Raw genomic sequence first — 9,602 nt, 5'->3', positions numbered from 1 at the left:
GGATTTGTCCCCCCCAAATCCCCCCAGCGCTTCCAAGGGGGTCCCTGGAGTGCCCTGTCCCCCAGGGTGGGGGCTGTTCGCTGCTGTGTCCCCTGGGGAAGGGGCTGAGGGATGTCCTGTGCCCCCAAAGGGTGTTTGGGAGGAGTCTGAGGGATGTTCTATGACCCCCAGGGTTACAGAGCCCCCCCCGTGCCTCTGAGGGATGTTGGGGGGAGGGTCCTTGAGATGCCCTGTGCCACTCAAGGGACATTTTGGGGGTTCCATGTGGTGCCCTGTGCCCCCCGGGGTGGGGTTTTGTGTTGGTTTTGGGTGGGTTTGGGGGGGGCCCCGTTGCCCCCAAGTGTCGTTTTAAGAGGGTTCTGGGGGGGGTCCCTGTGCCCCCAGATGTGTTTTTGGAGGGGGTCCCAGGTGTGTTTTTGGGTGGGTTTTGGGGGGTGCCAGGTGTGTTTTGGGGTGTTTTTTGGGGGTCCCAGGTGTTTGGGTGGTTTTGGGGTTTGGGTGTTTAGGGGGTGCCAGGTGTGTTTTGGGGTGTTTTTTGGGGTGTCCCGGGTGTGTTTTTTGGGTGGGTTTTGGGGCGGTTTTGGGTCTTTTTTGGGGCGTTTTTTGGGTGTTTTTTGGTGGTGTTTTTGGGTGTGTTTTGGGGTGTTTTTGGGTGTTTTTTGGGTGTTTTTTTGGGTTGTTTCGGGGGTCCCGCTCCCCAAACCCCGCGGGGGGGCGTGGCCATGCCCTCAGGGGGCGTGTCCCTTGTGTCCGCCAGCCAATGGGGGCGCTCCCCGTGCCCGCGCGCCGAGCGTGCGCCCTGCGCGGCTCCGCGCGAGCGGCGGCGGGACCGGGATCGGGATCGGGATCAGGATCGGGATCGGGAGCGGAGGTAGAACCGGGATGGGCCGGGGTGGACCGCGCCGGGATGGGCCGGGGAACGACGCCACGGGACGAGGGGCCGGCTGCGGGGGACGCGGCCCCGCGGGGGAGCGCGCTGGGGCCGGCCCCGAGCCCCGGATGGCGATGGGGATGGGGGGAGAGCAGGATCCCTGCAGGATGCGGGGAAGGATGCGGGGAAGGATGCGGGAGAACGGGTTTGGGGTGTAGGAGCGGGCCTGAGGCCTCGAGGCAGCGTGGGGGGTCGCTTTGAGGCTGCCGGCGGGGTCTGGGGCAGGTGGAGGTGGGCTCTGGGGCGCAGGACGCTGTTATTGGGACGCAGGACCCAGTTTTGGGACGCAGGACGCTGCTGTGGGATCTGGCACCACCAGTGCAAGCTCTGGGGCCAGGCAGGGGGGCAGAAGGGCCGGGCATGGGGACTGGGGTGGGATGGGGCAGGGATTGGGGGGCAGCAGCAGCAACTCCAGCACGGGGGGCTCTGGGCTGGACCGGGGGTCCGTGTAGGGTGGGATGGCCGGGATATTTCCCTGTTTGCTGCCCGCCTGCCCGCCCGGGGGCCTGCGGGGAGAGGTCACGGGGAGAGGAAGGGACGAGACACTGCCCGGAGGCTCCAGAGGGGCAGAGTGGGGTCCGCTAACCGGGAAACGTGGCCCCGGGACGTGCCCCAGGGCATGGAAACCCTCCTGGAAACCCTGCTGCCCGCGGGACACGTGGAGCGGCGTTTGCTCCGGAAGGAGCTCGGCCCCGCCGGGAGCGGGAGCGGGATTCGTGCCCGTGCGGTTTTTTGGGAGCCCCCGGTGCCCCCCTTCCCCTTCCAGCCTTGCGCCGGCGAGCGGGATTTCGGGAAGAGCTGGCGCGGGGCTGACGTCGCCGGGGTCACGGCTTTGCCAGCGGTTCTTATTCCCGGCGTCACCTTCCCGCTGTTGGATCGATGATCGCTGGGAAGTGAAGCCCGGGGAGATGGGAAAGGACCGGCGTGGCCTCGGGAGCTCTTGTGCTGCCGTGGCATCGCTCCCGGGCACATCCCTCGCCGGGCATCCGTCCCTTCCCGTGGCAGCGGTTTGTCCCCGTGCCCCATCCCGCAGGGAGATAAAGTAGGTCAGGCGCTGGCTCCGGGCTCCGGGAGCGGATCCCGGCGGGAGGACGCCCTTGGAGGTAGCGGGCAGGAGGTTGGGGAAGCTCGGCGGGTGGGGTGCCGAGGGGCCGCGCTCCGGGGTGTTCGCTGCACGCCCCCTTGGATGCCCCGGGATGCGGGGATGGATGGATGGATGGATGGATGTGTCTGGCACCCTCCCGCCTTGCCCTGCGCTGCCCGTGGCTTTCGGGGGGTCGGAGCCCCTCGGGATGTCCCTCTTTGGGCCCCTCCGCAGGGGCGGCTCCTCCACCTCGTTTTTGCCCTAAAACGGAGCGAGCCCGTGCGGCTCCGGCCACTGCCCGGCGCTTCCTGCCTTTCCTTTGGCAGCTGGTGGGAGAGAAGTTGAGGTCCGGGTTTCCACCCTGGGTGTATCCGGCTCAGCCCGGCTTCGGGAGAAACCCCCGGGAGCGATTTTGGCACCCGGCGAGGGCTGCGTGCCTTGGCACGGGCCGGGACAAGGGGTGTGCGGCCCGGCGGGATGGCTCCGGGCGGGATCAGGGATATGGGGAGCGCTCGGCTGGCACGGGCAGGGAAGGGCATCCTGTGTCCCCCGTCCCGGGACGTGCGGCCACTGGGACAGACCTTTGGCACCGTGGGCTGTGTGCCAGCGCCTGTGGAGGTCACCGGCCACCAGGATGTCCCGTGTAGCCCAGGAGGACCTACCTGGATGGGTGGGTTGGGACAGGGAGGAAGAAGCAGAGGAAGGGTCTGGGTTCCCTTAGGAACTCCCCGCTCTGCACCAGCACCCCTCTGGATGAGCTCCCTTCCCACATTTTGGGAGGAGAAGGGTTAAGCCAAAACATCCAAGCTAAGCTGTGGCAGGAGGAGGCTAAAACCTCTCCACAACAAAGCTCACAAGGTGGTGGTAAGCTGGTAAAACCTGTGGGAATGTGGGAGCCTTCAGAGGGGGAACGGGGTCCTGGATGGGGAGCAGGGTCCTGGGTGGGGAGCGGGGTCCTCCCGTGCCCCTTTCCCTCGCAATCCTGGCCCCAGGTTATTTTTGGAACAATTGCTTGGCCGGGCTTCAAAAATGTCCTGGGCTCGTTTTTGGAGGAGACTGGAGCCTGCAAGCTGTCAGCACGGGCTGTGGGGTGTCCCAGGGAGATCCGGGAGCCCCCAGCAAGGGGAACCAGGAGGCAGCAGGTGCCTGGAGCCCTGCACTGGGATCAGGGTGGCTGTTGCGTTTACAGAGGCAGAGGACTGTTGTTCTCTCCTTGTCCTTGTGAATCCCGAGTTTGCCGCCCACCTCTCAGTGTAGTTTTCCCAGGAAGGCAGCCCAGGCCTTTCTCCAGCCTCTCGGGTGCCTCCCACAGTGGACGTGCAGGTCGTGCCTGGCTTCTCTTCCCCCCCACACCTCAATCTCCCTGAGCCCCTTCCTTTGCACCCCGGGTTTGTGCCACCCCACTTTTATTGATCCCCGGCGGGTATGAAAGGAGCAGAGAGGGCAAGGATTGACTCTGGGCAAACACTATAAAGGCACCTGCAGTTGGAGCCGGGGAAGGAGCCGGTTCATGGTAATTATCCGGGTTAAAATATAACCCCGTGAAAATTCCACCTCTGTCCTCTGGGCTCCCTCGTCCTCCAAGTGCCACCGTCCAGGTCCTGGAGGGATTTGTGTCCCATTCCTGGTGACACACTGGGGGGGACCCACGCGTGGCTGGGAGCTGGAGCGTGACTCCTCACCCCACGGAGAGCTGGATTTGAGGCTGGCAGAGGCACAAGCCCTGCCTGCTTCCCACCTCCCGCTGCTCTTCCCAGGGTCCCGAGGCGCTGCGGAGCTGGAGAACCCCCGGGAGCCGTGTCCTAGCAGCCCCCCACGGTGAGCAGGGGGTGACTCTGAGAAGTGGGTGGTCTTGTGTACAAGTCCTCCCCTCAGGATCTGGGTGCTCCCAGCACTGCGTCCCCTTTTCCCCGAGGAAGAAATCTGCCGTGTCCCGGCGGAGGAGCGGCGGTCGGAGCGCTGGGAGTGCCGAAGCCAACAGCAGTGTGTGTGTTTTCCCTCCCAGCATCCCAGAGGCACCATGATCCCCGGCATGGGCCCCCGGAGCTGCTGCCTGCTCCTGCTGCTCTGCCTCCTTCCCTGCCCGCGGGTCTGGGCGAGCAGGGACAGCCCGGGAGTCTCTGCAGCCTCCTTCCTGCAGGATCTGCTCCAGCGCTATGGAAAGAGCCAGACCTTGAGCCTGAAGCAGCTCAAGACCCTGTTGAACCGCCTGGATGTGGGAGTGGGACGTGCCAACGTCTCCCAGTCACCCCAGCAGCGCCTGAACCTCTCCCGGGTAAGGCCCCAAAACCTCTCTGCGTGCCCCAAAACCTCCCCGAGGAGCGGCGGGAATCTCAAGGCACGTTCCTGTTCCCTTCCCTTCCCCAGTGCTTCAGCTCCGTGGAGCTTTTTGCCATCCACAACCTGAGCGAGGACTCTGCCGTGGGGCACAGGGAGTTCAAGGAGTTCTGCCCCACCATCCTGCAGCAGCTGGAGTCGAGGGCGTGCGCCTCCGAAAACCTGGAAAATGAGGAAAATGAGCAGACAGAGGAGGGCAGACCCAGCTCTGCTGAAGGTAAGAGGGGAGCTGGAGGGGCACAGGCACTGCCCAGGCCTGGGCATGGAGCTCAGGAGCAATGAGGCACCCCAGGAGCTCCAGCACAGGTGGTTCCCGCTCCTGGGAATTCCTTGCCTACAGCAGGCGGGAATCCCCACGGGTTTTCCTTGCTGTGGATTGTGCCGTGGTGTGGTTTTGCCGGGATAACCTCTGTGCCTCCGGGATAGCTGGATGAGGAGGGGACCTTACCACGAGTCCCTGTGGGTGGGAGGGGGTGGCCTGGCACTTGGAGGGACCCGCTGGCCTCCAGCCACCGGTGGATGCTCAACCAGCTCCCGCGTATCCCGCTCCTGACGATGCCCAAGGTCTTGGATCAGCTGCCCTGAGCACAGCCCTGGCTTCTCCCACACTGGGGCTGGCTCGGGAAAACCTTTATCCAGTAACCCAATGGCTTCATTCCCACTTTCCCTGCACCAAAAAAAACCCCCCAACGGTTTTGTCGCAGCCGAAACATCCGGAGCACGGGGAGAGAGACCCTCCGGTGCCACGTGGCCCGGGAACAGACCCGGAGCCAGCCCTTTCCCACCTGCCCGGCTCTGAGAGCCTCGGTAATGTCTGGCCCCTCTGGTTTCTTCTCGTTCTCCGCAGTGTGGGGCTTTGGTTTTCTCAGTGTGTCCATGATTAACGTGGCCTCCCTGCTCGGAGTCCTCATCGTGCCGTGCTCCGCCAAGGCCTTTTTCCGCCGGGTCCTCACGTTTTTCATCGCGCTGTCCATCGGCACGCTGCTCTCTAACGCGCTCCTCCAGCTCATCCCAGAGGTGCGGTAGAACGTCCCTGCCCTCTCCTCTGGCTCGGGGGGGAACAGTTTCCCCCCGGGTGCCCTCTCTGCCTCCAAACCCCGCCGAATCCGACTGGTCCCCGAGGCTCAGGGCTTGTCTAGGGGCTCCGCAGGGCTTTTCTCGCCCCCTCTGAGCACCAGGAAACCCTCTGGAGTGGACAGGGAGGCTGTGTCCGCCGGCCCTGCTGGCTCTGAGGAGTGGGAATGGGCTGGGAGAAGCTCTTTGCTCCTGGAGTGGCCGGGAGTAGCTGCTGCTACATCTACTACATCCCTTGGAGGGATGTGCTCAGCCGTGCTGGAGGCAGCACTAGAGGAAGAGTACTGCGAAACACAGGAAATATCCATATAAAAGGAGGAAATATCCATATAAAAGCATGGAGAACAGCACCGGCTTCCTCTGGAATCAACCAAATTTTACAAGTCCTTTATTGCCTTTATTTTATTTTGCCTCCCCTCTCCCTGATTTCCCAGCCCGATGCTCCCACAAGGGTTCAGGCTTCCCCGAGGTTTCCTGGTGCTCTGATGGGACCAACAAGAAATACTGCAAATTAATTGTGTTGTAATTGCCCAGTTCTGGAGTTGAATAAATCCACAGGGATTTGGACACCTTTGGAACACTGTCCAAGTGGCTCCTAGGAGCACAAGTGGCTCCTGGATAGACTTATGAGCTGGATCCAAGCTCCTGCACATCCAGCCTTAAAATTCCACTGGGTTTTTTCCCCCTGGCATTGCCAGGGCAACAGTCACCTCGCCTGTCTTGGCAGTGGGATGTTTTTTCCAAGGCTCCCTTTTCAACTCCAGAACCGCAACTTTTATTCGCTGGACATAAAAAGCAAGCGCCTCTAATTCCTGATTTTTCCAGGAATTGGAATGCCGTGCGTACGCTCCAACCCCGCCAGCGCTTGGAGCCTCCCGGCGTGGCTCGGGATGGGGATGGAGCGTACGGGGCGCTCAGGAAAGCCAGGCGCTCCGCGGCTCGGGAATGGCTCGTGGAGCGGAGCCGGGGGCTGGCCGGGACACGGCCCGGCTGCCAGAACCCGGCTGCGAGAGCTGCTCGCTCCAAGAATCCAACCCTTCCCAAAGAGCCATTCCTGAGGCTGCCCAGCGCCGGGGCCGAGCCAAGCCAAGATGAACAACAATCACTAATGAATGTCCTCTTCTCTCCCCTCCCTCCCTCCTCTCTCTGTCCTGTCGGTGTGGATTCCTTCCCTCCCCGTGCCCGCGCTGATCTCCTCCCTCGCCTTTCCCGTTTTCCCCCCCCGGGGTGGGTTTGGCTCTCACGCCTCAGTCTGGGGTTACGGTTTCCTCTGCGTGTCCGTCATCTCCCTGTGCTCGCTGGTGGGAGCCAGCGTGGTGCCCTTCATGAAGAAGACCTTTTACAAGCGGCTGCTCCTCTACTTCATAGCTCTGGCGATTGGAACTCTCTACTCCAACGCCCTCTTCCAGCTCATTCCCGAGGTAGGGAGAGGACTGGGTGGGTCTGTGCTTTTCTGTCTCTCTCTGGCTCTGTCTCGGGGGCTGTTTCTCTCTCTCTGGCTGGAGAAGGGGAAGGCGGCGTCGGAGGGGAGCCCAGAGCGAGGTACGGAGGCTGGAAGCCCCTTGGAGCTGGAGTTTGGGAGGGAATCACTCCAGGCGGAGCCCAGTCTGCTTCAAGCAGAGAATCACTGTTCTATTGCCTTTTCTGGCCCTGAAGGCAGGTCCTGTGTGCAGTGTGGAGCCTGATTTTGGCATCCCTGCCCCAGGGCAGGTGCTGGATCCAATGCCTTGGGGCACAGCCAGCTTGGAGGAGGGAATGAGGGAGATTAAAGTTGCACAAAGGCATTTTTTGAGCTTGTTCCCAAAGCAGCTGCTTCTTAGAGAGGTCAGAAAGTTGTGCCACCCTCCCACCGGGGCGAAAGGCAGATGAAGGACCCTGACAGGGACTGTTCCTCATCCTCTCCCATGACCCCTCCTGCCTGCAGGCGTTTGGATTCAACCCTCAGGAAGATAATTATGTTTCCAAATCCGCCGTGGTGTTCGGGGGCTTCTACCTCTTCTTCTTCACGGAGAAGGTCCTGAAGATGCTCCTGAAGCAGAAGGACCAGGTGAGGCTGAGCAGGGGCTGGTGGGGCAGTGGGGGCAGCAGGAGTGTTGGGGTGTCTGCCACCCCTGAATCCCCTGATCCCGCAGCACCACCACGGGCACAGCCACTACGGCCCCGAGGCTCTGCCCTCCAAGAAGGACCAGGAGGAGGGGGTCACGGAGAAGCTGCAGAACGGGGACCTGGACCACATGATCCCGCACCTCACCAGCGAGCTGGAGTGCAAGCCCCCCTCTGGGGATGAGAAGGCTGTGGTGGGCTCCCTCTCTGTCCAGGTGAGAGCCCTGTGTGGATTTAACGGGCGTGGGGGTGGTTTTCCTGGCTGGAGGAGGGATCAGCAGCCCCCCCCCGGAGCGTTGGGGTGCTGAGCCCCCACATTGGGGTGCTGTGGCAGGACCTGCAGGCCTCCCAGAGCGTGTGCTACTGGCTGAAGGAGGTGAGGTATTCCGACATCGGGACGCTGGCCTGGATGATCACCCTCAGCGACGGCCTCCACAACTTCATCGACGGGCTGGCCATCGGCGCCTCCTTCACCGTCTCCGTCTTCCAAGGGATCAGCACCTCCGTGGCCATCCTGTGCGAGGAGTTCCCACACGAGCTGGGTGTGTGAGTCCCTCGCATCTGCCCCCCGCTGCTCTCCCAGCCCCGCTCTCCCTGGAGTCCGGCCCTTTTCCCTGGAGAGAAAGGCAGATTTCGGGGTGGGATAAACGGTGAGGGGAAGGCGAGGCTGTAAACGGCACTGAGTAATCGCTGCTCTAAAAATAACGAGGTAATATGATGTCTGAGATTTAAATTTAGATGGAGACATCTGAAGGCAGAAGAAAAAAAAAAAAAAAAACCCAACCCAAAACCCTCGACACCTCGTTGGTTTGGGAGGCGGGGGAGGCAGGTTTGGGTGGGGAGGTCCGAATTTAGGGGCAGTGGTGTGGTTAGTGGAGGGGGGAGGTGGTTTTGGGTGTGAATAGCTGAATTTAGGGACAGTGGTGTGGTTAGTGGACGGGAGAGGCAGGTTTGGGTGTGAAGGGCTGAATTTAGGGGCAGTGGGGGAGCCCACGCTTGAGCTGGCACAGGATGTGATTTTTGGGGGTGTCCTGTGCGGGGGGAGGAGTTGGACTCAACGATCCTTTGTGTGTCCCTGCCAGCTGAGGATGCTCCACGATTTATAACCCAAAGTTCAAACCAGTGCCTCAGTGCTGTCCCAATGCTGCCAAGAGCCCTTCCCTTCTCACCCTCCTGTCCTTTTCTCCCGCAGGGGACTTTGTCATCCTGCTGAATGCTGGCATGACCATCCGTCAGGCTCTCTTCTTCAACTTCATCTCCGCCTGCTGCTGCTACGTGGGCCTGGCCTTCGGCATCGTGGCCGGCAGCCACTTCTCCGCCAACTGGATCTTTGCTCTGGCTGGAGGGATGTTCCTGTACATAGCTCTGGCTGACATGGTAAATCCTGAGCCTGGGAGCATGCTTGGGATCTTCCAGGGCTTTTTTTCCTAGGAAAAGCTCAGCCTGGAGGGTGGCAGGGCGGGGGGTTTTGCTCCGTCCCCTCGGCACACGCTTTGCTGTCTCCGCTTTGCTTTGCCTGGCTGAGTGAAATCAGTGGAATGGTGGGTGCTTTCTCCTGGGAAGAACAGGGCCTTTCGTGTCGCTGAGCCTTTGCCCACGCCTGTTTTTCCCTCCCAGTTCCCCGAGATGAACGAGGTGAGCCGGGAGGACGAGCAGAACGGCAGCGCCCTCATCACCTTCGCCATCCAGAACGCAGGGCTGCTCACCGGCTTCACCATCATGGTGCTGCTCACCATGTACTCTGGCCAGATCCAGATTGGGTAGGACCAGCCCGAGCTGCAGCCCTGATCCATTTTTTTCCAATTTTTTTTTTTTCTGGGGGGGGAGGGAAGGGGGTTTTTCTTTGGGTTTTTTTTCTTTCCTTTTCCTGCTGCAAGCAAATGACGGTACCTGTGCGGGCACTGACGTCACACTACAGAGGAGACATCGCTTTCAAAGCTGTTCCACAGACTTTATTTGGGTTCAAGACTGAGGGGAGGCTGAATCCCCCTTTCCCATAGGACTGACCTGACCGGAGGATCGTTTTTCCCATGTCATATCCCTTGTCTCCTCGCCTCTCCCAGGAAGGATGGA

The 9,602-nt window shown here is 61.6% G+C and overlaps 1 protein-coding gene across 5 annotated transcripts; it reads left to right on the top strand.

Moving 5' to 3' along the window:
* The first annotated feature begins 781 nt into the window (after positions 1-781).
* On the top strand, positions 782-9,364 carry SLC39A14 (solute carrier family 39 member 14). 5 transcript variants are annotated; one of them, XM_050325803.1, is made up of 10 exons: positions 782-871; positions 3,773-3,833; positions 4,021-4,290; positions 4,383-4,569; positions 5,200-5,369; positions 7,351-7,473; positions 7,559-7,744; positions 7,864-8,071; positions 8,722-8,906; positions 9,147-9,364. In XM_050325803.1, the coding sequence occupies exons 3-10, from the start codon at positions 4,036-4,038 to the stop codon at positions 9,291-9,293; spliced, it is 1,461 nt and encodes a 486-aa protein (XP_050181760.1). In that variant the 5' UTR covers positions 782-871; positions 3,773-3,833; positions 4,021-4,035; the 3' UTR covers positions 9,294-9,364. The 5 variants fall into 5 exon arrangements, with proteins under 5 accessions (XP_050181760.1, XP_050181759.1, XP_050181763.1 ...); XM_050325805.1 differs by lacking the exon at positions 782-871 and adding an exon at positions 1,439-2,034; XM_050325804.1 differs by lacking the exon at positions 782-871 and adding an exon at positions 1,439-2,879.
* The last annotated feature ends 238 nt before the right edge of the window (positions 9,365-9,602 follow it).

The sequence above is a fragment of the Myiozetetes cayanensis genome, unplaced genomic scaffold (assembly GCF_022539395.1).
Source record: "Myiozetetes cayanensis isolate MyiCay16 unplaced genomic scaffold, myiCay2020 scf30, whole genome shotgun sequence".
Lineage (NCBI taxonomy): Eukaryota > Metazoa > Chordata > Aves > Passeriformes > Tyrannidae > Myiozetetes > Myiozetetes cayanensis.
Note: the sequence above shows the minus strand (reverse complement) of the source record. Positions and strands in the feature narration are given on the sequence as shown.

Coding starts and splice junctions, on each gene's coding strand:
- SLC39A14 (XM_050325803.1), top strand. CDS start 4,036: ATGATCCCCGGCATGGGCCCCCGGAGCTGCTGCCTGCTCCTGCTGCTC. Junction 5,370..7,350: donor TCCTCCAGCTCATCCCAGAG/GTGCGGTAGAAC, acceptor TCCTGCCTGCAG/GCGTTTGGATTCAACCCTCA. Junction 8,072..8,721: donor GGAGTTCCCACACGAGCTGG/GTGTGTGAGTCC, acceptor TTTCTCCCGCAG/GGGACTTTGTCATCCTGCTG.